The sequence below is a fragment of the Bos javanicus genome, chromosome 21, assembly GCF_032452875.1.
Source record: "Bos javanicus breed banteng chromosome 21, ARS-OSU_banteng_1.0, whole genome shotgun sequence".
Lineage (NCBI taxonomy): Eukaryota > Metazoa > Chordata > Mammalia > Artiodactyla > Bovidae > Bos > Bos javanicus.
This window is the reverse complement of record NC_083888.1, coordinates 63459503-63485941: the sequence shown is the minus strand read 5'-3', so window position 1 is coordinate 63485941 and position 26439 is coordinate 63459503. Positions and strand designations below refer to the sequence as shown.

General features: G+C 51.8%; 1 protein-coding gene across 6 annotated transcripts in view; it reads left to right on the top strand.

The window, feature by feature from the left end:
• BCL11B (BCL11 transcription factor B) overlaps positions 1-26157 on the top strand; it is a 102470-nt gene extending 76313 nt beyond the window's left edge. For all 6 annotated transcript variants that reach the window (XM_061395283.1, XM_061395282.1, XM_061395280.1 and 3 more), the window contains one exon: positions 19132-26157. In XM_061395283.1, coding sequence (XP_061251267.1) covers positions 19132-21203 — 2072 coding nt within the window. In that variant the 3' untranslated portion in view covers positions 21204-26157. The remainder of the gene's footprint in view (positions 1-19131) is intronic.
• Positions 26158-26439: the final 282 nt, after the last annotated feature.

Below are 26439 nucleotides of genomic sequence, written 5' to 3'. Positions count from 1 at the left end.
CTGTGCTCGGGTTTGAAGGAGGGAGGGCAGGTGACCAGTGTGCTGGCCTTGCCACCAGCCCTGAGCTTTCCCATGTTGCTGCTTCTCCATTATTTTGGGAGAATTATGGTGAGGACCAGGTGCTTCATGTGTAGGGACATGCACGTTTCTCAGACCTCTCAGGGAAAAGGGAACTCTTTGAACTTCCAGTTTGCTGGGGCGCCATTTTGGTCGGCAGAAACCATCAACATAGGGGCCCATCAGTCAGTCAGTTCTGTTGCTCAGTCGTGTCCAACTCTTTGTGACCCCCATGGACTGCAGCACGCCAGGCCTCCGTGTCGATCACCAACTCCCAGAGCCTGCTCAAACTCATGTCCATCAAGTCAGTGATGCCATCCAACCATCTTATCCTCTGTCATCCCCTTCTCCTCCTGGCTTCAGTCTTTCCCAGTATCAGGGAGTTTTCCAATAGGGGCCAATAAATTGACATAAAGAAATTATTTGGGGTGGCTGCAGGAAAAGGAGGAGAAGACAAAACCCTTTGATTTGTCAGATTGCTTCTTGAACGTGAGGTTAAAAATCCATTTTAGATTTGGGTTTTTTTTTTTTTTAAAAGACAGATTCCTTCTGAAACTTGGCTGAAATAATTGAAATAAAATGATCCCAGACATGATTAAAAAGTGCTGATGTCAAGGTCTCTTCAGGGTCTGGACCAGAACTTCTGTTAATGGTGGAGTTTGTAAATGTGTGTGTTTGGCTATTGTTTCTTCACTTCGTTTCACTTATTATGTTAGATTTGGGTTTAATCATTTATCTTATATTTTAGAAGGGAAGCGTTTTTGCAGAAAAGGGTGGTGAGAGGATTTGGGGTGGGGGGAGGTCAGCCCTCTGCAGCCAGAATCTGAGTTTTCTAGCATGTTGTGCCAAGTTGATGGTTATTATTCCCCCAGAAAATAATGACCTTTTTTTTTTTTTAAACTTGCTTTTAACATTCTGCCCTTGGCATCTGTTCCAGGCATTGTGGACGAATGTAGACTGTGTTCTGACAATGGGTTAAAGCAAGCACTTATTGAAAAGCATTCTCTACTTAATTACATTTCCTTCTTCTGGAAGCTATTTTAATTTTTTTTTATAATCACATGTTAATTGTGTATTAGCGGGGCCTTTCTGATTAGTTGAAAACATAATGAAACCTTTGTAAACAACACAGAGAGAAAGAAAGAGGAACGTGTGAAGCAGAGACAGTGATGATGAGCCAGTTCTAAGAGGCCAAAATAACTACGTTTCTTGAAGCCAGGGCAGGGCGGAAATGGTACCTGAAGTCCCCTTTTTGAGTGGCAGCTCCCTGATGGGGAGGGCGGGACCCTGGCTCCTGATCAGTGATGGAGCAGGGTGGGCTCCTGAGGGCTCCCTCTCCTCCTGCTCCTCCCCCTGGCCCCTCCTGTTGCCATTCATTCACTCACTCATTTATTCACTGCTCACTCAATTCACTCCCTCACCCAGTCATTCATTCACTCACTGGTTTATTCATTCACCCGCTCATTCGTTCGTTTGCTCATTCACTCATTCATTCAGTTACTCATTTATTCATTCATTTATTCACCCACTCATTCTTTCCCTCATAAATTCACTTGTTCCTCCATTCATTCCCTGACTCACCCATTCACAGCCTTACCCTTGAAGAGCTTCCTCTCTTGGGCACTGACCCGATGCTAAGATTCTTGACACACCTGCTCTAGATCCTCAAGACAGGTATTAACCCCATTGGTGGAAAAGGAAACCAGAGCTCAGTGTTGAGTTCATGCATTCATGTTCAGCCAAGGCCACCAAGCAGGAGAACCAGATCTGTCAGACCCCAGGACCCAGCCTCAGTGTGGTTCTGCAGCGGCCGTGTCCCTTCCCATCCAAACTTCAGCAGATCCAGAGATAATCTGGTACCTGTGTGGGCAGCGGGAGGGACGGAGAAACCACTGGGGTTGGGTGTGTGTGCGTGTGTGTGTGTGGCAGGGGGTGAGGCGAAAGATAGCCAGAATGCGCTGGCATTGTTTTCTTTTCCGCCTTTTAGTAGTTTTGTTCAAAGCACCAGCCCCAGTTTACAGTCCCGATTGTGGCGAGAGGGGCCCCGAAAGCCCTGCTCTGTTCCCCGTGCGAAGGGCTGGGCTTGCAGGGGTTTTGCAGCTCCCAGGCTGTTATTAGGGAAGCGTGGCCCGGGCGCTTCAGATGAAAGTGCTACTGTGTGAGCGCCAGGTTCGCCGTGCACGCTCCAAGGAAACGCTGCCAAGACAGCGTTGTGAACAGCCGCCAAGCAAAACACACACATTCTGTCCAGTGGAGCCAGCTCACTTCTGCAAATAGAGGAAAAATTGACTTTCTGATTTGGAGTGTTTCTGCAACTAAGAAGAATCACTCTAGTGATTGTTCTAAAAATATTCTGGAGGCAGCACGTCCTCCAAGGCCTTGGGATTCTGAGTGGTCCTTAATTGTACTTTTTATTTAATCTCTCCAGATCGTATGTGTGTGTGTATGTGTTTAAATGGACTTAAGCTTGCGTGGTCATCCTCCCCGCTCCCCCTCCCCCTGCTCCCCACGTGTCAGGATTGCTGCCGGCGTTAAAGAGTGGTGTACGCAGCAGAAATTGTATTTTTATCTCTTTGACTTCAGGAAGTATATTTGGGTTTTCATCTCCTGCAGCCGCTGTTGCAAGGCTCACGTCTGAGCAGCCGAATCTAGGGCAGCCCCTGACGTCCTGGCACTCATCGGTGGCTGAGCCCTGTTCTGGAGGGAGGTGTCCGTCACTGATGGATTTTTTTTTTTTTTTTTTGGTGGTGGGCTGGGGGGAGAGGATGCTAACACATTGGCTGCTTGCTCTCCCTCTGCCTGTCCAGGGTGGCATTTCCCCTTTTCGAGGCACAGAGCTCCCTAGGAGCCCCGGATATTTGCATTCTCCAGGCAGTTCTGGAATTCACATGATTTCTATAATGATGACATTGACTGGGATTCCACAAGTCTGCTTACTGCCAAAAGCCAGTGATGGGGGCCCCTCCTCTCTCTCCCCTCCGGTCTCAGAGCTTCTCTGCACCCTCCCTCTCCTCCCCTGCTCACTCTGCCCCACCCTGATTCCCACTTTGCTCTTGCAGTCAGCTTTCCTAGGTGCAGCCACGGTGCTCCTGGGAAGCCCTGTTAACCTAGGTGGAGCATCTCGCTCAGGACTGGCCACCCCAGCACTGCTGTCCTTTGGGGCTGGACCGCTCTTTGCCACAGGATGTTTAGCGGCATCCTTGCCTCTGCCCATTAGATGCTGGTAGCACCCCCAGCCTCCTAATCACAGCAGTCGAAAATATCTCCAGACATTGCCAAAATCCTAGACAGGGGCAGAATAGTCGTCACTTAGAACCACTGTTCTAGCTCTTTCCCCCCCCCCCCCCAAACCGGCAGTTGTTGCAACCAGGAAGAGAACTGGGGAATATTAGCATCTATTTTTAGGTTCACGAATCACCAATAATAATAGGGTGGAATCAAAGGCCTTGGATATTGAGAGTGAGTTCCCACTGTTGAATTTCCCCCCTCGAAGTATGTTTTATAAAGAAGTCACAGGATGATCCCACTCTGAGGGGTGGTGGATGGTAGGTGGTGGACGGCGGGTCAGCTGTGGTCACACTGGTACCTGCAGGATTTGGAATAGCCAGAATCTGCACGTTCAAGTCATCGAGCAGTTTTCCTCGAGAAAAAATTTTCGCTGACTGCGCTTACGAGGCATATCTGCTAGAATTAGGTATCTGATCGCCTTATTGGTAAATGGACAGTTCTGAGGAATTTGCTAGTGTTTCTGGTGATACATGCTAGGACTGTCTCAGTTATATTGCCTCTCTTTCTTTCTTCTGTCCCCCTACCTCTTCCTCTCTGCTCGCCTCCCTCCTTCCCTGAGAGGCGGTTCCCCCCCACCCCTCCCATGCACGTGTCAGGAGTGGAACCTCGCCTGCTCGCAGGCTGGAGTCTCATGTGGATACATCTGTTGTAACCGTCTCCAGGAATCCTGTGCTGTGCCTTTAAATGCTGACTCGTTCACGGGGCACCCAATAGGGTCAGGTGCCAGGTGCTGGGTTTGCTTTCGCCCATCAGCAGCCCATCTTTGAGAAATCTCGAGTTGGGCCGGCAGCGGGTTTCGTGCTGGGCCTCTCTGCAGCGCCGTGTGGCCAAGTCTGCATGTGACAGCGTGTGAGCGATTTCCTGGGCTCAGCCAAAGCCCAGGCTTCCGCCGGCTTCTCCCCGCCAGCTGGCCGCCCGAGCCAGCCCTTGAGGTGCCGAGCCACTCAGAATCCACGGGGCTCCACCTCCCCTGGGGCCTGGGCTCCTCCGCTTCAGACTGTCCGGCGCAAAGCCCACAGGACTGTCCTGGGGGCCTCGTGCCTGCAGGCACACAGGCGGGTTGGGCGGCAGCCCCCTTGCTCCACATGCCTGCCTCACGCTCGCTCTCCCCACCTCCTTTGTCACCAGACAGCCTCCACTCGCCCCTGCGTACTTCCTCTCACCCTTGGCCTCGCTGCTGCCTCCCTCTGCCCTCGTGGGGCCGGTGGGTGGGCGGTGCTGTGCCAGCCACGGGGCAGGAGGCATGTCTTGCCAGCCTCCTTGCTAGAGCCTTGGTTGGGTCTAGCTACTGGGCCATCCAGCCTCGATGCTGGTGTTTGGAGAGTGGCTGAGGGTTAGCCTGGTATAATTCTGTCCCCTTCCTGAGTGTGTGTGTGTGTGTGTGTGTACACCTGCATTTTTGCGTGAACCTGTGTATAGCAGGTGTGTAGCTGGCCTCCTCTTTGCCCTCACCTCCCGAGGTGTCTGGCGCCTCTCCGAACCCTCTGACTTCCGATCGCGCCGGGCAGCTCCACTGTGCGGAGGGCATCCGGAAACCCCGGCGCTGGAAGCCGGGCCTGGCGAGGATGACCATCTCCCCGCTGCCCGCAGGTTGGAGGGAGCTGGCACTGTGGCAGAGGCGAGGCGTCGCAGAAGTGCCGCAGGTTTTTCATATGGAAATGTGAAATAATGGGGTGATTAAATAGAGCTGTATATTAAAGTACATCTGACATTAGAATTACCATAATGTGCTGTAGCCTTAGGCTGAGTACTTTATTTGCCATCTGCGTCGGCCCAAAATCCCCCGGGGAAGCGCTAAAATATTCTGAATAAACTCAGCTCGAGTTCTTATTGAGAGTAAAATACCATTTGTGGCACGTCGTATTGATTCGTCTTAATTGTGGTGCAGAAAAGAACATTCACTTGCTGATGACTTTTGTGCTCGGTGACAAGCTGGCTGCAGTTACTCTAACACTGCAGTTGGTTAACCTGGTTGGGGCCAGCCGGGCACCTCGGTTCCAGCCCAGAAGCCAAGGTGCCTCCTCAGAGGGCAGCACAGCTGGGGCTCCCTGCAGGGCCCCCTGCTCTCCTCCAGGGAGGGCGCCGGGGAGTAGGCGCCCACGTTGGGGTGGAGACCTCCCGCCCCCACCACCCTCCTGGCCTCGGCTCCCAGGCAGCCCAGAGGCACTGACCCGCCGCCCGGGAAAGATGAGGCCTCGGAAGTTGTCCTGGAGAGTCATGACCTCAGTCTCAGCTCTTGGTTGCAGGGACGTACTAGGCATACTTAAGAAAACAGAACTAAAAAGAGAAAAGAAAAGAGAAAGAAAGGAATCTGCTCACCCAAGCAAAGCCCAGCTTGGTTGGTTACCGGTTAGTGGTGGTGAGATCTGTTAACAGTCCCTCCAAGCTCTTTGGTGGGGTGGGCGTGGGGGAGACGGGTGGGGGTGGAAGGGGGAGGGTTGGAAGTGCTTATGCATTAAATATAAATGAGTCGTTGGTTGGGGAAACACTTGGTGATCCAGACAGCGCTGCCCCATTCATAAGGTCCAGTTTTTACCCTATAATTGCCCATCATTATACACAATTTAAATATTCAAACATTCTCCACAAACCTTGGGCTAGCGTGTTTTTATTACAGATTCAGAACAAGGGAATAACCTTTAACTTCAGAGACAAATGAGGCAAATTTACAAGCGCGTGTCTGCTGTTTCCTTGTGTTTTATCAATCCCCGCGGACCCGAACACTTTTGCTGTAACGCCACTCAGAACAATATACATATATTACTGCTTGTTTGTGGTGTGTGGCTATGAGTCCCCTCTGCGTCAGCTAACCTATATAGCTCAGCGTCGAGGCTCTCCATAACGTCAATTATCTCCTCCGAGCTAAACGTACACTCCATTAAAATGAGATTTACTGCCCCTGTAATACTTCTTGGGGTGAAATGTGGAGATTTTTGTGGATTTAAGGAAACGGAGGATGGAGGCCTGCTGCATGAAGGAAGTCGTGAATTTCAGAGAGGGGAGACTTCCTGTGTCAGCCAGAACGTGTGCGTGAGATGTGCTTGGCCTGTGCACACGTGTGTACATGCCAGCATTCACGCATGCAAGCAGCTCACCGCATGATTGGTTTTGCCTCTTAATTTCTTAATTTGCTCTGTATTTTTTCATTAAGTGATAAGGATGATCTGCTCTATGCTTCCTCTTCATGTTCTCTGCTAAATTCCTGTCCCTAGCATTCTAGAATCCTTTCAGAAAACCTTATATTGGGGTGGGGGGAAGAATATATACATCTGTCAGCTTATCAGCACCCACTGGGAAAGTGTAGGTTCTTTGCAGTGAAGTCTACAGAAAGCAGATTTCAGGGGAGTCTGATGATGTATTCGTCTGTCTCAGGGAAGACATGTTATTCCCAATGCCTTTGCATGCCTATGCAACGTGGGGCGTGGGTACTATATAAAGATGGTCTGGGGGAACGGGCCACAGGTTTCTGAGAATGCTGTAAGTGAGTTGCCACGTACAAAATGACTCCGTGTGTCCTGCCTCCGGCTCTTCCGTCTGACTAGCGAACACCACAGGTCTCACCCAGCCCCAAGATGTCCCCACAGTTAGCCGTGTCGCTTTGTTTCGGGGCCGGCCGGCTGCTTCCTGAGCCTGAACTGCACACCTGGTGTGACCACAAAATCGAGCAGTTGAAATCGAGACTGTTTGGGGAAAATCTGGGGTGCATGGTGCTTGCAGCTGTGGTTCAATTTTCATCCTTCCCTGTTCTGCTGAGAGTCTGGACCGAGCCATTCCTGAAGGTGGCTTCACAGGCTTTGGTGCTCGGATAAGTGGCTGGCTGGCATAACAGAACTGACACGGGGGAGGCTGATTTAGAAGCCTCCTCGCTTCCTAGGCTAGTGATCCTCACAGATGGGGTTTGAAATTCTCTCTTTGTGTTTTCTACCCGCCCCTGTCCCCGCCCCAGTTTCATGTCTTTATGCCTTACGGTTGCATACTTTGGGCAGGTCTGGTCTGAAACCAAACTCTCCCAGAGGTTCACCTCCATCCTTTCGTTGCCCTGAGATTTTGTTATACTGAACAGTTTGTGATTTGAGTAAGGCCTCTAGTAGGGGCTTGAAAATCTTCATTTAAAAAAAAAAAAAGTTTTCATCGTGATGGAATTCGCTGCAGTGGAATGTGGTCTCTCTGCAGCTCAGTGTCTTGCCTGTTTTCAGAGCCTCCGCAGACAGATTCCCACGTCCACTCTTCAGTTCCACATCCAGGCCCTCCCCTCCGTCAATCCAGGGTCCCACCGCCATGCCTTCGGGCCTGGTTTCCTCTGCAGGGCACACCCTTTCTTTTCTTTCTCTGCAGCGTGGACTCACGTTTCCTTCTGAGATCAGCCCCAGAGTCTCCTCTCGGGAGAAGTCCCCCTCGTCCTCCCAGCCTGTTACCTTCTCCTCCTCTGGGTCCGGGCACATGCTTTCTTGGTGACCTAGTGGTCTAAGCCTTAGTGGATGCTTATGGAGTCAGTAGCCTCTTGCTCTGGAGTGCAGGCTCTGTGTGGGCATCCCTCTGCTCAGCTTCGGCCTGGCACACAGAACATACTGCCTGCCTGTGTGAAGGAAAGAAAGGAGGAAGGAACAAAGGGATAGACGTGTTGAGAAGAGCCTCCTGGCTTTTGCTTCCTCAGTATGGTCTCTGGGTAGAGATGGAGTGTGACCTTGGGTGCTGTCCTGAAGGGCTCCTGGCTTTTTAGGAGGAGACTAAGAATACTGAAAACTGGGCACCTTCTTCACACTGACCGTTTAGCCCTGGCTTTGGATGGCGTGTGTGGGTGAGGGCAGACACTCCCTGCGCTGGAACCCTGCAGAGCCAGCGGGGGATGCCTCGTATGAAAACGCCCGCAGAATTTTCCGCAGAGCCTGGCCTTCCTCATCATCTCTCCCTTGGTGATCCCCTTTGCCTCCGTCTGCAGCCACCAGAGCTGCTTTCTGTTCAGTTCACCCAAAGGTACTCGTGCGCGGCCCCCCACCCTGGATCTGGGCAGGTGACGCTTTCCCTCTGTCTGTCTGGAACTCACCTCCACGTGGTGTTTCCTGCCTGCCTGCTCCCTGGATGCTCTGAGGTCACTCGGCAGGCCCTGGTGTGCCTCAGAATCCTTTGTGTCACTGCTTAGCACACTCCTGCTCCCCGGTCCCCACCTGTGGTCTCCTGGGGGTGGGGAGGGGTCGCGGCTGATCCCTCCAAGTAGGTCCTGCTGTGGGTCCTAGCACCCAGCACATGGCGACTGGATGGATGAGCGAATGAATGAATGAATGCATGGGAAAGGCCTGTCCCTAAACCGTTTGGGACAAGATTAGATTTCCTTGGGTGGAGTAACTTCCCAAGATGCCGCTCTCGCTCCGCTGGTGTTTCTGTGCACCTGGGCCGTCTCTGGACGGTGGGGCCTCAGTGTGAGGCTGTGGTGGAGGCTGGAGGCCCAGTCCCCCAGCCCGAGGTAACTCCGGGCACCTGGAGCACAGAGGTGACCTCTGCCACAGGATGCTCTCAGAGTGAGTGGACTGCGGTGGAGTGAGGTTTCTCACATGTTAGGCCGCTCTGTTCTCAGCCAGGCTCCGCGTGGCATTTCCTGCACACAGCCTGCAGCTTGCGGCACCGGTCAGCTCGCCGGGGTGCACGGAAGCCGGTGGAATGGTTTGCCGTGGTGGGTTCAGGCCCCACCTCAAGGCGGGTTACAGCAGAGTCTGCAGGCCTGGTGGAGGGGCAGCCAGGTGTGTGTCGGATACAACCCAGGCCCGGGGCTCAGACCCAGGTGTGAATCTGGGCTCTGCGACCCAGCTGTCTGCCCTGGGGCCCCTCACTTAACTGTGATGAGACTGAGTTTCTTTTTTATGCAGAACCTGGATTAGAACCCACTTTTCAGAGTCTCTGTGAGTGCCCCTTGGAGAGCACAAGGCCACCACTGGCTCGTGCGGGTTGTATGTGGGTCAAGCCCACCAAAGTCAAGGAAAGGTGATGGCAGGCAGTGATGAACGTCAAGTAGCAATCCCCTGAGGCTGTGGGGGCGTCCCAGGTGGCTCAGCGGTGAAGAATCTGCCTGCCAAGTAGGAGACACAGGAGACCCTGGTTTGATCCCTGGGTTGGGAAGAGCTCTTGGAGGAGGAAATGGCAACCCACTCTAGTATTCTTGCTTGGGAAATCTTATGGACAGAGGAGCCTGGCAGGCTATAGTCAATAGGGTTGCAAAGAGTTGGACACGACTGAGCAGCTAAACCTGCAAGGCTGTGGGGATACAGAGGGGCTGTCCTGGGGCCGGGTCTCAGAAGATGCTTGCAGGGTGAGAAGGAAGGGCAGGTCTTCCAGGTGGCAGGGATGGCAGCTGCACGGAGCTGTGAGACGCACGGGCAAGGCAAGCACCAGGAGGGTTGGGGGGGGGGCCAGGGCACTGGTGGGCAGTGAGTCCAGCCATATGCTGAAGGCTGAGTGCCTGGTGCTTCCTCTGGGCAGCAGGACCATCAAAGCTGTGACTCAGGAGGGTTGCTGGCCCGCCTACCTGCCCACTCTGCTGGGGTGGCTCAGAGGTGGGTCGGGGCGATGGAAGAGTGTCTAGATTCTTTGGAGTCACCTGGATCCCAGCGTGCTCCGGTGGGTGGAACACAGCCAGCAGAGAGGCGTGGGCGTGCTGGGTGGGGCTCTGCCTGGCAAGCCAGGGGAGCGGGGTGTTGTTGAACGCTGAGCTGAGCCCTGCTCCCCAGGCGGCCTCGCCCAGAGGGCCTCACCTGGAGGGCAGGTTCACCCAAACCCGGGCAGATGCCCTTCTCCTACCTTTGATGACTCCAGGGACCCCGACTGCAGGGGAGCAAGCAGACAGAACCCAGCTAACACAGGCACGCCTGACTCTGCAGCACGTGTGCGTTCATCACCCTGTGCGTGGCCAGAGTCCTGGCAGTGGACAGGGTCAGCTCGGTTCTCAGGGAGCCTGGACTCCCGTTCCGGTGATGGATTTTAAATAAATAACCCAAGGCCAGTCGGGTGGCCTCGCAGAGCTTGCTTGCGCTCTCTGAGCCGCCTCTATCGCAAATGATCACAGGCACAGAGTTGGCGGACTACATGGAGTGATGCAGGTTCTCAGCCCCCAAGTCAGCCAAGCCCTTGCATGCTTCTCTCTCCCGGCACCTTGAACTTGACCCTAGCACTCATATTTTTCATGAAGTGATCGAGAGGGTTACCAGGCACTCTCATCTCCTCTGGGATTCGAGAGCTGCATCCCTGGAGACCAGCAGAATAGCTGGTGGATCCAGGGTGGCCAGCTCCTGCTTGTTCAGTGAGTGAATGAAAGGCAAGTGTAGGCCACACCCTGCTTCCTACCCATTCAGCCCTGTATCCTGGTTCCCCACTTCCTGGGCTTGTGTGAGCTGAGGTCCAGGGATGGCAGTCGCAGCTGTCCAGAGCTCTGGGTTCAAGAGGATTCCGAGGGTCCCAAGTCAGGGGACCCGGGGCAGGAGACAGGGCAGCCGTGTACACCTTGGGATCGCTTACCTTTCCTCCCAGCCACATGCTAGGCGATGTGGAGACGTGTTGTTCTTGGCGAGAACTGCAACAGCTCAGTGAAACTCTGCTGACTATCGAGTGCAGAAGCAGTGGGTGTGCTCTGCTGGGTGTCGGTGCCGGTTGGTGGTAATGGCAGCAGCACCACTGCCGTGTGTGCCAAGTCGCACAGCCGCGTCCAACTCTGTGCGACCCCATAGTCTGCACCCTTTCCTCTCATGACCAGGCCTTTATCCAGACCACAGCCGGCTGTGTGGCTCTGGGCGGATCACCTTCTCTCTTCCAGTCCTCAGTTTCCTCATCTGTGAAGTGGTGCTGATGACAGTCCTTGACCTCGAGGGTTGTTGTGAAGACAGTCCGCCTTAGTTGTGTGCGGCTCATGGAAGGGTTTAACGACGGTTGATTGTTACTGCTGCCGTTATTTCCCCCCATCTCCACCACTTCTCTTGGAGAGGCTGAGGTTTGTTTGGTAGCGTGTGTTGGAAGTACTGATGCTGAAGCTGCAGCTCCAGTACTTTGGCCACCTAATGCTAAAAACTGACTCACTGGAAAAGACCCTGATGCTGGGAAAGATTGAAGGCAGGAGGAGATGGGGATGACGGAGGATGAGACGGTTGGATGGCATCACCGGCTCAATGGACATGAGTTTGAGCAAGCTCCGGGAGTTGCTGATGGACAGGGAAGCCTGGTGTGCTGCAGTCCATGGGGTTGCAAAGAGTTGGACACGACTGAGCGACTGAACCGAACTGTTTCAGAACGAGCAGGGATGCTTGTAGATTTTGTAGATGACTATGCTCAGAAATGATATGAACATGAAACTTACAAAGGTTCCCCCTGACCCAAGGAAACCAATTGACAGTTTTCTTTCTGGGATTATGAAAGGGGAGACACTGTTTAATAAGGGGTCTACGTATCTAGAGATAATGTCCTTTGGTTGCTTCAGTTGTGTCCGACTCTTTGCAACCCCATGGACTGTAGCCCAGCAGTTTCCTCTGTCCATGAGGTTCTCCAGGCAAGAATACTAGAGTGGGATGCCATGCCCTCATCCAGGGGATCTGATAATAGTGATAATAATTATTATCATTTTGGGACTGAAGAGACGGCACTGTTAGCAGGCATAGATTCTGTTGGAGGACTAGGTGGTTGGCCAGTAAATCCAGCCCTCTTCTTGGGCATTGGGCATCGTAAAACCCAGAGAGGGAAAGCAGCCAGGGTGGGGGACCCTGGATCCAGCAGCCTGCCCTTCCGTCTGACTGCCCAGCATCTCATCACCTCTTCTCCAGGTCCTGAGTGGCCTCTTGTCCTGGGGACTCACCTGCTCTTGTGAAACATCTCCACTCCCGGGACAAGCCCGTAGTGGACCTGACTGGCTTCCACCAAAGGGTAATCGATGTCCTTCACTGGGAGAACACACACAGTGTGGCAGGAGGACCTTTTCATTGTGAAACAGGCCCCGACAAGTGTGCAGAGAACAGTCCATCTCTCAGGTGCTGCTGGGGGGCAGCTGGGATGGAGCCAGGGGTGGGGAAGCCTATGCAGGGGCGTGGCCCTCCCTTTGCTCTTGAGGGGAGAGGGGGCTCTTGCTTCTCAGTTGCAGCATCCTTGTGTGCGGCAGGGATGTGGACCTGGCCTGGCCCCCTCAGAGGTCATATGTGAGCGAAATGCCTTGATGGCTGTGAAAATGCCAAACCAACTGTCAAATGCTTCACAAGCCATAGAGGGACATGTGACGCCAAGACTCAGTTCGTTCTTCAGCATTCAGTGTCAGGACTCTCACTTTTGCCTCCACCTTTGGGTAGAGGAAGGCCCTGGCTGACGATCACTGCAGGCCCCACTTGAGCTGGGTGGCGGTGTCCGCTTGTGGCTCTGGAGAAGCCCTGAACCACTAAATCCCCCGCAGGCAGCAGTACCCTTCTAGCTGGTATCACTCGGCCTTAGGAGAGCCCTTTTAAACTATTGCTCTCAATTATGGCCTTTTTATTGAATAATAACTCAATTAAAGGTGTGCTTTTTATTGAACATCCCTGATACCTTTATTGGTATTATTAGAGTAACCAGCATAATAGGAACAATTATTTCAGTGCTTATTAACACACACACACACACACACACACACACCCCTGCTAGCAGAGGGAGAGCAGCATTTCATTGCAGGAGCCCAGTTGTGTGTTGGTTCCCAAGAGTCACAATAAAAAATGATGTTTCCTCAACGTTTGCAAGTTTCTATTTCCCTGGAACCTCTAATGCATTAGGCCGGCTGCATTAAAATTCCTCCAGGGTTTTATTACAGCCAGAGTTACACAGAAGGGCACCATCTGAAACATCCACTGCGAGGTACAAAGTGGATAATAAAACACGAAACATACAAAGCCCAACCACAATACGTGCATGCGTGGGGATGTGTGGATTTTATAGGGATCGCGTGGGATCTCATTTGCTCCCCCAGCCCTCTTCGGAAGCTGGCATGCTATTCCCATTCTGCTGCTGCCGCTGCTAAGTCGCTTCAGTCGTGTCCGACTCTGCTCGACCCGAGACAGAAGCCCACCAGGCTCCTCTGTCCCTGGGATTCTCCAGGCAAGAACACTGGAGTGGGTGGCCATTTACTTCTCCAATGCATGAAAGTGAAAAGTGAAAGGGAAGTTGCTCAGTCATGTCCGACTCTTAGCGACCCCATGGACTACAGCCTACCAGGCTCCTCCATCCATGGGATTTTCCAGGCAAGAGTGCTGGAGTGGGGTGCCATTGCCTTCTCCAGTTCTACCGATGAGGAAATGAAGCTCAGAGAGGTAAAGTGACTTGGTTGACGTTGTTGTTGTTTAATTGCTAGGTATGTCCGACTCGTTTTTTGCAACTCCATGGACGAAGGCATGGCACCCCACTCCAGCACTCTTGCCTGGAAAATCCCATGGATGGAGGAGCCTGGTAGGCTGCAGTCCATGGGGTCAAAAAGAGTCGGACACAACTGAGCGACTTCACTTTCTTTATTTCTATAGTTCCTTTTGGAGAAGGAAATAACAACCCACTCCAGTGTTCTTGCTTAGAGAATCCCATGGACGGGGAGCCTGGTGGGCTGCCGTCTATGGGTTGCAAAGAGTCGGACACGACTAAGCAATTAACAGACACAACACACATAGCCTGCCAGGCTCCTCCGTCCATGGGATTTCCCAGGCAAGAATACTGGAGTGTGTTGCCATTTCCTTCTCCTGACCCAGGGATTGAACCTGTGTCTCCTGCATTGTAGGCAGATTCTTTACCACTGAGCCACCTGGGAAGCCCCTTGATTGACATCTTCCTGCAGGGAATGGCAAGGTATGAACTCGTGCCACCGTTCAGGGTTCTTGTAACAGTGATCTCAGGGAGGGTTTTGAATTAAAGAAAAACACAGGGTCTCTCTTGAAAGCCAGTACAGCAAAGAAGATCCGGTGTGGGTTTCTGCCAACGGATACCAAAAACGTCTGAGGAAGGAAAAGAGAAGGAAGCAAACAAGGAAACACGCTGGCCTTGGGTTCTGAGTCGCCAAGCCCGATGTAGTGATCCCAATGCAGCTGACATTTCTAGGTCTGTAGGCCAGGCTTGATGTTGCTGGGTAAGTTGCTTCAGGGCTTCCCTGGTGGCTCAGATGGTAAAGAATCTGCCTGCATTGCGGGAGATGTGGGTTCTATCCATGGGTCAGAAGGATCCCCTGGAGAAGGGAATGGCAACCCACTCCAGTATTCTTGCCTGGAGAGTTCTATGGACAGAGGAGCCTGGCGGGCTACACCCCACGGGGTTGCAAAGAGTCCTACACGACTGAGCAACTAACACTTTGCAACTTCCAAGTTGCTTCAAAATAATCTAGGCGTTGACCTCTCGGTTGGAACCTTGGTGGCAGCCACGGTGGCAGCGTGTTGGGGCATGGCCCCTGTCTGGGCCATCAGCAAAGCTGGCACCAGCTGGAGCTTCCAACTCACCTCTGGGCAAGTGGCCCTGAGCTCCAGGAGCAGGGACAGCCCCGCGTCCGAAGCAGCCCTCTCACCAAGGGGCTTCTGCCATGTTTAAAAATGAGCCGTCCGTGACTGTGTGTTGCCTTTTAAAGTATTTAGTGAGTTTTTGAATAGAAGAATGTTCTGAGTGGCTCTTCAAAGCCTTTCTGACATTGTTCAGTTTTCAAAAGTGAGCAGTCCCAGTGCTCAAGGCTACTTCTAGGCAACAGATAACCGTGAAGTGGAAGTATGGAAATGAACATTTTATTTAAAAAAGAAAGTTACGGGGGAGAGTGGAAAGAGCATTGTATAGGAAGGGCCTTTGAGGACTGGGAGATTTAAAAACACTGGAAGCTGTCAGATCCTGGGATAGACTGTCCCCTGCTGTGAATCTTGCCCTGGTGTGGAGGGAAGTGAGGGGACCAGATTGTTCAAAGGCAAGGAAAAGCGTTTACCCTGGCATGATCTGGGACCCTGGAGTCCGATTTGGTGGGTGCACAGAGCTCTTCCCCACCTGATGATAAATTCCAAACAGGTTAACTTCCTCCTCTGGCTTCCCTGGTGGCTCAGTGGTAAAGAATCCGCCTGCCAATGCAGGAGACACAGGGTTGATCCCTGGGTCGGAAAGAAACCCTTGGAGGAGGAAATAGCTACCCACTCCAGTATTCTTGCCTGGGAAATCTCATGGACAGAGGAGCCTGGCTGGCTGTAGTCCATGGGGTCGCGAAAGAGTTGGACAGGACTGAAGGACGAAACTACAGCAAGCAAAACTTCCTCCTTAGACTTTTCTAAGATAGAGTCTTATAAATGTCTTCCACTCTTTTTGTTTTGTCTGTAAAAAAAAAATACAAGAAATGGAAACCTCTGAGTTCTTCAGAACGTGCAGCTACATGCTTCTCAGCAGCTGCTGCTTGAGTTTAAAAAAATATATTTTAATCAGCCATTTCATTCCTGGCCTGCCTGAGAATTTTGCACTGTCTATTGATACCCGCATTCCTCAGGGGCAATAGAACTTTCTAGAAAGTGTGTGGCCATCAGAACAAGAAACAGGAAGTGCTCCAGAGAGACCCAAGGAAATGAAGATGATGAAAAAAGAGATTAGGGGAAGGGAGGTGGCCCAACTTGAAAATACAAGGAACCAGAGCTGCTGTGTGTGTGGAACTCGGTTACTGAGAGTAGCTGGAGCCCAGGTGCAGAGTCCAGAGTGCTCTTTTTTATTTTATTTTTATTGAATTACAGTTGAAACCAATGGATTTTTAAAGTCGTTTATTGGCCGTGCCGGTTCTTTGCTGCTGTGTGCGCTCTTTTTCTAGTTGCGGTGCTCCGAATTCTCACTGTGGTGGCTTCTCTTGTTGCAGAGCATGGCTCTAGGGCGCATGGGCTCGGTAGGTATTTGTGGTTCCTGGGCTCCAGAGCACAGGCTCAGTAGTTGAGGTGCACGGGCTGAGTTGCTCTGCCGCACGTGGGCTCTTCCCAGATCAGGGATCGAACCCACGTCTCCTGCACTGGCAGGCGGCTTCATTACCATCGAGCCACGAGGGAAGTCCAGGGCTCTTTAATTGGAAGATCTATGGCCTTGTGGGAGGTGGTGCTTCATTTGTGTTATTAGCTCCTGATGTCAGAGAGGGATGTTTTCTTTATCGTCTTATTTATTACTTATTTATTCTGCCTTGTTTCCAGAAAAGGATTTGAGGAGGACAAAACACTATGGCGTCTGGCCAGCTCTCCCGTGAGACTGAGGTGAACCGTTCTGTTGTTCCCCACATATATCACCTAGTAAGCCAGGACAGGAGATGGCACCTCCAAGAAGGCTGTGCATCTCTGGGCTGTAGCATCGTCATGTGCCAGCAGGGACGTGGTCCTGGCCTGGCCTCCCTCAGTGGTCATGTGACCATGAAATGCACCCCCCAAAAAATGGCCTTCGGTTGCGACAGTGGGGAGGCATGCAGGAAGGGAAGGCTGAAGTGTCGGTGTGGCCTTACCGCTCCCAAAGTGAGGAACACAGCTGCCCAGGGCCTTGGGAAGGCCTCCCTGCACGTTTCTGGGGGGCGGGGGGAGATTCTCCCGAGGGGCTCCAGCACGGGGAACTGAATTAATGCAGACAGGCTGGGAGAAGGAAGTTTCCCAGACACCCTGGAGAAAGAAAATGGCCTCAGAAGTTCTCTTGGAGCTGGGTTTAAAAACGAGGGGAAGCTGAGCTTTGGAATCCTTTTTCCCTTTCTGTCCGTTCCCCCATCACCCACCCACTGGTCTCCGCACTACCAAACCTGGAGACACATGTCCTGTTGGACACGAGTGTGCAGTGATGACTGTGGACCACCAGGCTTGGAAGGCATGTCTTAGTTCCCAGCGGGGGTGATCTGGCCCAGTTGGTTCTGTGTTGCAGAGAATCTCCATGCGGACCCCTGACTCCTGGAGGCCCCCCCCCCACACTGCATGGCTCAGTGAGGTCCAGGCTCCTTTGAAGCCATCAAGTCTAACCCATCAGGAACTTGGGGTATTTGTTCTCAGAGTCCATAGAGTTTTGACTGCTAAGGGTGAAACCCCCAAGAAACATTCTTCTCGGGTGGGAATCAAAGAAACAAAAACTCCATCTCTGTATGGGATTTCGGAAATCCCTCTTTTGAGGAGGGACTGTACTTCCCCTTCCCTTCCTGATCCCGGGTTTGGAAACTAACACACACCTCTGGCTTCACTGGGGAGTTTGCAGCTACTGTACTTTATCAGTGTTAAAATCTTCCAGGTACAAGGAAGTCTGAAAAAACAAAAAGGGTTTTTTTTTTTTCAAGACCTCGGCTGTGATGCCATATTCCCTTTCCCTTCTCCGGCCAGTGAGCGAGTCTGAGGGGGCAGGGCAGGGCAGGGCCTGCCCATACCTGTCCCGTTTCATGTGGAGTGTTAGGAGAGCCTCAGGCTGGAGAAGCAGCCAGTTTTACCCGCAGGTTGAGGATGTCGGCCACGAAATAGGTGCTGGTTGGAAGGTCCAGGCTCCCACTTTGTGACCGCCCCCAATGATGGACAAAGACAAGGGTTTTTCGGCTCCGTGCCACCAGCGTCCACGAACACTGGGCTCCCAATGCCAGAGCCCAGTTTGTCACAAACTCACACTTGCCACTGTTCATCCTGATCGCCCTGTCGGAGGTGACACTCTTTCATTCAGCCTTCTGGCAAGGGACCTCATATAGGCCAGTGCCCCGCCCCGGGGGGTCTCAAGGCCAGATTCCATGCTGTGGTTAGGTGTGTGTGTGTGTGTATGTGCATGTGGGTGTATGAGGCCACGAGGGCAGTGATGGGGGGGGCGGTGGGCAGCTGTCCGCCAGTAGTGATGTTCTTATGATGCTGAAGTCCTGTTCCTACACGCATCCCTGTTTAACTTGGACGGTGCTTTCTGCACAGACACTGGTGTATGAAACCCTACGATTTCCGGTAGTTCAACTCCCAAATGACGCAGAGGTTATCAGCTAGTGCTCTTAAAATGTTTGCGAGGTGATTCAGTTTGATTTGTGTTTCTTAGAACTTCCTTGGATCGAAGATTTGCCTAGTCATGACTGGGTGGAGAGGGGGAGAGTTGTTTTGGCCCCCAAAGAGTTTTGGCAATGCCTGGAGAGATTTTTGATCCTCGTGACTGGGAGGGGAGGGAGTGTGACTGGCTTCTAGTGGGTATGCCTCCAAACATCCTACAAGGCCCAGGGCAGTACCCCTCCCACTCCCCAGATCAGATCAGATCAGATCAGTCGCTCAGTTGTGTCCAACTCTTTGCGACCCCATGAATCACAGCACGCCAGGCCTCCCTGTCCATCACCAACTCCCGGAGTTCACTGAGACTCGAGTCCATCGAGTCAGTGATGCCATCCAGCCATCTCATCCTCTGTCGTCCCCTTCTCCTCCTGCCCCCAATCCCTCCCAGCATCAGAGTCTTTTCCAATGAGTCAGCTCTTGGCATGAGGTGGCCCACCCACCCCCAAAGAATTATCAGGATCTATATGATGGCTGAACTTTGCCTTGCTAACTTTTAGGCAGCCCAGCCTTTGTATACTTCCCATTGTTGGAATCAGGCTTTCTCACAAATAACATCTCCTTTGGCTTCTGAGATGATGGGTTTAAAGACACCATGTTATAAGGGCACAGAGCGAGGTCTACCAATTGGAGTAACAGCCACACAGAGGCTTCTCTAGCCTGTCTGCCAGGGGGTCTGCCAGGGGGTCGCTGGCCTGGGCCTGCTCTGCAGTGGTCTGGTGCCACCCCCTGAGAGCTGCGACGCCGCCGGCATCTCACGTCTCTCTTGCCTCTTTCTGTCCGTGTGTCTCCCCAGGTAAAGATGAGCCTTCCAGCTACATTTGCACAACATGCAAGCAGCCCTTCAACAGCGCGTGGTTCCTGCTGCAACACGCGCAGAACACGCACGGCTTCCGCATCTACCTGGAGCCCGGGCCGGCCAGCAGCTCGCTCACGCCGCGGCTTACCATCCCGCCACCGCTGGGACCCGAGGCCGTGGCCCAGTCCCCACTCATGAATTTCCTGGGCGACAGCAACCCCTTCAACCTGCTGCGCATGACGGGCCCCATCCTGCGGGACCACCCAGGCTTCGGTGAGGGCCGCCTGCCTGGCACGCCGCCGCTCTTCAGCCCGCCGCCGCGCCACCACCTGGACCCGCACCGCCTCAGCGCCGAGGAGATGGGGCTCGTCGCCCAGCACCCCAGTGCCTTCGACCGAGTCATGCGCCTGAACCCCATGGCCATCGACTCGCCCGCCATGGACTTCTCGCGGCGGCTCCGCGAGCTGGCGGGCAACAGCTCCACGCCGCCGCCCGTGTCCCCGGGCCGCGGCAACCCTATGCACCGGCTCCTGAACCCCTTCCAGCCCAGCCCCAAGTCCCCGTTCCTGAGCACGCCGCCGCTGCCGCCCATGCCCCCCGGTGGCACGCCGCCGCCGCAGCCGCCGGCCAAGAGCAAGTCGTGCGAGTTCTGCGGCAAGACGTTCAAGTTCCAGAGCAATCTCATCGTGCACCGGCGCAGCCACACGGGCGAGAAGCCCTACAAGTGCCAGCTGTGCGACCACGCGTGCTCGCAGGCGAGCAAGCTCAAGCGCCACATGAAGACGCACATGCACAAGGCCGGCTCGCTGGCCGGCCGCTCCGACGACGGGCTCTCGGCTGCCAGCTCCCCCGAGCCCGGCACCAGCGAGCTGACCGGCGAGGGCCTCAAGGCGGCCGACGGTGACTTCCGCCACCACGAGAGCGACCCTTCCCTGGGCCATGAGCCCGAGGAGGAGGACGAAGAGGAGGAGGAGGAGGAAGAGGAGCTGCTGCTGGAGAACGAGAGCCGGCCCGAGTCGAGCTTCAGCATGGACTCGGAGCTGAGCCGCAACCGGGAGAACGGTGGTGGCGGCGGCGGTGGCGGCGGGGTGGCCGGCGTGCCGGGCGCGGGCGGCGGCGCCGCGGCCAAGGCTCTGGCCGACGAGAAGGCGCTGGTGCTGGGCAAGGTCATGGAGAACGTGGGCTTGGGCGCGCTGCCGCCCTATGGTGACCTGCTGGCTGACAAGCAGAAGCGCGGCGCCTTCCTGAAGCGCGCGGCCGGCGGTGGGGGCGGCGGGGACCCAGGCGACGACGATGACGCCGGGGGCTGCGGCGACGCGGGCCCCGGGGGCGCGGTCAACGGGCGCGGCGGTGGCTTCGCGCCGGGCACCGAGCCTTTCCCGGGCCTCTTCCCGCGCAAGCCGGCACCGCTGCCCAGCCCCGGCCTCAACAGCGCGGCCAAGCGCATCAAGGTGGAGAAGGACCTAGAGCTGCCGCCTGCCGCGCTCATCCCGTCGGAGAATGTGTACTCGCAGTGGCTGGTGGGCTACGCGGCGTCGCGGCACTTCATGAAGGACCCCTTCCTGGGCTTCACGGACGCGCGCCAGTCGCCCTTCGCCACGTCGTCCGAGCACTCGTCAGAGAACGGCAGCCTGCGCTTCTCCACGCCGCCCGGGGACCTGCTGGATGGCGGGTTGTCGGGCCGTAGCGGCACGGCCAGCGGGGGCAGCACGCCGCATCTGGGCGGCCCGGGCCCCGGGCGGCCGAGCTCCAAGGAGGGGCGGCGCAGCGACACGTGCGAGTACTGCGGCAAGGTGTTCAAGAACTGCAGCAACCTCACGGTGCACCGACGGAGCCACACCGGCGAGCGGCCTTACAAGTGCGAGCTGTGCAACTACGCGTGCGCGCAGAGCAGCAAGCTCACGCGCCACATGAAGACGCACGGGCAGATCGGCAAGGAGGTGTACCGCTGCGACATCTGCCAAATGCCCTTCAGCGTCTATAGCACCCTGGAGAAACACATGAAAAAGTGGCACGGCGAGCACTTGCTGACTAACGACGTCAAAATCGAGCAGGCGGAGAGGAGCTAAGCGCGTGTGCGCGCGTGTGTGTGTGTGTGCGCGCGCGCGCGGGGGCCCGGGCCCCACCCTGCGCACCTGTACAGTCGCCCCGTCGCCAAGCGAGAGAATGCTGACCTGACACTTGCCTCCGCGTCACCGCCGCTCGGCGCCCCCCGCGGGTCCCCGGGGCCCAGGGGAGGTGGCCCTCCAACCTAACCTGTGTCTGCGAAGTCCTATGGAAACCCGAGGGTTGATTAAGGCAGTAAAAACAAAAAAAAATTGTGGAGCCTTTTAACTGTGCAATAATTTCTGTATTTATTGGGTTTTGTAATTTTTTTGGCATGTGCAGGTACTTTTTATTGTTATTCTTTCTGTTGAAATTCCTTTAAGAGATTTTGTTGGGTATCCATCCCTTCTTTAGTTTTTTTTTTTTTTTTCCTTCCTTTAACCCAGTAGTAGCCTGAGCGATGACTCCTGAGCTCTGTAGAGGGGAAGCTATATTTTAAATTATAATTTGGGGGGTGGGGAGGGCGCTGCTTTTTTTGAAATCTAAGCTAAGCATGTGTAATTTCTTGTGAAGAAGCCAACACTTAAATGACTTTTAAAGTTGTTTACTTTTTTATTCCTTCTTTTTTTTTTTTTTGTCCTGAAATAAAAAGTGGCATGCGTTTTTTGGGGGGGAGGGGGGTGGATGTACAGCGGATAACAATCTTTAAAGTTGTAGCACTTTGTTTCAGAATTGGAATGGAGATGTAGCACTGATGATGTCCTGAGTAAGGGAGGCCTTTTCTATGTTGACTTCAACCTTGCCATACATAAGGAAACCTTTGAATGGTGGGCCTTCCCTCCCTGCCGCCCCCTCCCGCCCCCAAACAACAAAATACTCAGCACTGCCAGAGAAACAGGAGTTTTTGAGGACTTTGCCCCAGGAAATGGCCCAAGAGCAGTCTAAAATTGTGCATTCCCAGCAGATCCCATCCGTTTCTTGGAATGTCGGTGTGCCGTGGAATGCCATTTCTGCTATTTGCCATAGATTAGACTAAATAAAATAGGCTGAAGGTACTTTGGGGGGTAGATAGATGGTGGTGGCCTGCAATAACACAGAAAGGAAAGAAACCAGCGGTGTTCTTTCAGGCTTCTTCTGGCTTGACAGTTTCTCTCTCTCTTTATCACCCTCACCACAGAAATCCTAAGTCATACGTTGCTACCAGTGACAACAGACCGTTTCTCAAGCAGACAATGTCCTGATGGTGACTGGAGGGGAGTTAGTATTCCCTCTGCACACTGATGACATTATACAGATGGGGTGGGGGGAATCTTGCCAATTTCAGTTCCCTTTTACTGCAAAGTGGGAAGAGTTCCATCTGAAGGTGCCCAGCGCTACTTCGTTTTTGTTTGTTTTTTCTATCCCCTTAGGTTGGAAGGTACTAAACATTGGACTGTTCAGATTAGACATTTGAATTCTGTTGACCCGCACTTTAAAGCTTTTGTTTGCATTTAAATTAAATGGCTTCTCAACAAGAAATTGCAGCATCTTCTTCTTTTTGGCCCAGAGGTGGGTTAAACTGTAAGGGATGGCTGAGATTGAGTGTCAGTATTGCTAAGCGTGGCATTCACAGTACTGGCACTATAAAGAACAAAATAAAATAATAATTTATTGGACAGTGTTTCTACTGCCATTCAATTTGATGTGAGTGCCTTGAAAACTGATCTTCCTATTTGAGTCTCTTGAGACAAATGCAAAACTTTTTTTTTTCTTTTGCAATGAAAAGACTTAAAAAAAAAAAAAACGAGAAAAGTACATTTCTTTAGAAACAAAGCCACATTTACTTTAAATAAATTTTCAAAAATCCTGGTTGAAGACGTGAAAATGCCATAAGACCCAATCAAATGAAGAAATAAACCCAGCACAACCCTGGATATCCATTAGCTGAATTAACCTCAGCCCCTTTTGCCTGTGGGACAACGCTGCTTAGATGTGGAGTGGAGGTGACTTACTGCTGAATTAAAACTCAAGTGACACAAGGTACAAGTTGATATTGTTGAATGAAAAAACAATTCAGGAACAATGGCTAATTTTTTTCTAAAGTTAAATTTAGTGCACTCTGTCTTAAAAATACGTTTACAGTATTGGATACATACAAGGGTAAAAAAAAATTGTGTGTATGTGTGTTGGAGCGATCGTTTTTTTCAAAGTTTGCTTAATAGGTTATTAAAAAAAATGCCACAGTGGCTGCGTGTATATTGTTTTTTTTTGGTGACGGGGTTTTAGTATATATTATATATATGAAAATTTCTTGATTACTGTAAAAGTGGACCAGTATTTGTAATAATCGAGAATGCCTGGGCATTTGACAAAACAAGAAAAAAAAAAAAACCCTTTTCTTTTCCTTGAAAATGTTGCAGTAAAATTTAAATGGTGGGTCTATAATAATTTGTTCTTGTCACAGTAACTGTAAAGTCGGAGTTTTAGTAAATTTTTTTCTGCCTTGGGTGTTGAATTTTTATTTCAAAAAATGTATAGAAACTTGTATTTGGGGATTAAAAGGGGATTGCTACACCATGTAGAAAAAGTATGTAGAAAAAAAAGTGCTTAATATTGTTATTGCTTTGCAGAAAAAAACCCCCACATTTCTGATCTGTGCTTAATTCTCTCCTCCCACCTCCCTCTGGAATGGATATATTGGTTGGTTCATATGATGTAGGCACTTGCTGTATTTTTACTGGAGCTTGTAATTTTTTAACTGTAAGCTTGTCCTTTTAAAGGGATTTAATGTACCTTTTTGTTAGTGAATTTGGAAATAAAAAGAAAAAAAAAAAACAAAAACAAGCAGGCTGCCATAATATATTTTTTTAATTTGGCAGGATAAAATATTGCAAAAAAAAAAATTTGTATGTTAAGTCCTATTGTACAGGAGGAAAAAAAAAAAGGGTTGTTTGACAACCTTCGAGGAAAAGAAACAAAAGGAAGTAGCTAAATGCTTTGGTTCACAAATCATTTTAGTTGTATATATTTTTGTCAGAATTGGCCTCTACCAAGGACTGTTCAAAATAGGGCTTCAGTCTGAATGCCCTGAACCTTGCATCAAGGCTCCCTGGTGTGGCCACAGCAGACCGGATGGGAAATTCTTTATTCGCGTTGAGTGGAGAAATCAGTTTTTGTCAAGATGTCGGTACCATTTCACAGAGCCCTCCCTTCTCTACGAGGCATCTGTAAAGATGTCAGACGTGGGGGAGAGAGCGCACGCCTTCTCTTCACCACCACCACCACCACCACCACCTCTCCCACCCTTCAGAGCAGAAAGAAATGCAAACCGAGCTTTCTCTAGTCCTTGAGAGAACGTCAAACAAGCAAGCAAAACAAAACAAAACAAAATGTGATAAAGGGAGCTGGCGTATCAGCCAGGCGCAGGTGACGTGGTCTGCGGCTGGGACCAGTGCAAATTGAATTTCAGGAAGGGGTCCCCATCACAGCCGGGACCTTTTCATCCGTGGAGAGTGGTGGCCTGCTGTCTTTCTTACTTGCTCCGCTGCTTTCTCTCCAGAACCTACATTCGTCAGTCTCCAAATGCCTAGGGCCTGGGACGAATTCGGTGCCTTTCCATAGTTCTTTCTCTTTCCTTCCCACGTGTTTCCTCTCCATCTTCCCACCTCTGTCGGTCCTCGATGTGCTCATGTTTATCAGATTTATTTCTCCCTCTCTGTCCCCCCACCCCTGCCCCTCTTTTTTTTTTTTTTTTGTAAAGCCAAGTAGCTTTAAGATAATAAAGTGGTGGTTTTTTGGATGAGGGAATAATACGTTTTTAAAAAAATACCTATATCAGGAAGCCATTTTTTATTTCAGGAACTCTAAGAAACCATTATATTTCAGGTTATGAAAGTATAAGCAAGCATCCTTTCGGGCAATTTCTTTACCAAATGCAGAAATCTCTCTTCTGGGCGCTTTTCTGTTTAATATGCTTTTCCTCCTTGCCACTTACCTTTGCAAAGTAAAAAGAAGGGGGGGAGGAGGCAGAAGATCAAGCTGAGATGTTTGTTTCCTGCCTGTTTGACCTGAAGCCCCACGGGCTGCCCTTTTCTCCGGGTGCCCTGGGGAGGTCCTTGAGCAGCCTCCAAGGCAATCCTCCTGTAGTTACAAAAGCTAGCCAGCTCTCACCAGCTTCCGCAAAGTCACCACGATGCCAGAATCAAGCCATCCTAAAGCACAAAGATTGTGTCTCTGTCGACTGCAGAGAAATGAGCATTTTTGCTTCTCTTTTTTTGTGTTTAAAAAGCCAACACTGAAGCAGATGACCCAGTGAGAGAGGCCCCGGGCCCTGGGGGGACCCCGCCGACCCCAGGCCGGTTTTCCACACTGCCACAACTTGATTCAAAGATGCCCCCAATTGGAACCTGCCACTTGCCATTTGAGGGTCTTTCATGGGGGAGGAGGAGGAGGCTGATTTCCTCTAAGCAAAAATGTGAAAAGTAGGGAAGTCAGCCTTTCGTTCTGGTCCTAAGTGACAGTCAAGGATTTTTGTGGAACACAGGCAAACCCATGAATTTTGGTGCTCCTTGTATCAGCTCTGCGAAGCAAAGTTACATTGAGTTAAGTTGTTTGCATTTGTACTGGCAAGGCGAAATATTTTTATTACCTTTTCTATTACTTATTGTATGAGCTTTTGTTGTTTACTTGGAGGTTCTGTCTTTTACTACAAGTTTGGAACTATTTATTATTGCTTGGTATTTGTGCTCTGTTTAAGAAACGGGCACTTTTTTTTTTATTATGGATAAAATGTTGAGATGACAGGAGGTCATTTCAATATGGCTTAGTAAAATATTTATTGTTCCTTTTATTCTCTGTACAAGATTTTGGGCCTCTTTTTTTCCCCTTAATGTCACAATGTTCTGTTCAGCATGTGTCTGCCATTTCATTTGTACGCTTGTTCAAAACCAAGTTTGTTCTGGTTTCAAGTTATAAAAATAAATTGGACATTTAACTTGATCTCCAAACCTTGTCCTTTTCTGTGTCTTTCCAGGGTAGGGGATGGACAGCTTATTTCCAAGGGTGAATTAAAGGTCTCTCTCCATTTTTCTCCCGACGCAGGCCCGTTACTCTCGTATCCGAGAGCACAGGCAGTAGTGGCCTGAGAGACCAGCTGTGCTTTTTTCTTGACCTCTGTGAGGCTGTGATGCGGAATAGTGGTTCTCACTCCTGGTTACACATTGGAATCACGTGAGAGTTTTTCAAAATCCCTGTGTCCAGGCCCCGCCCCAGACCAATTTC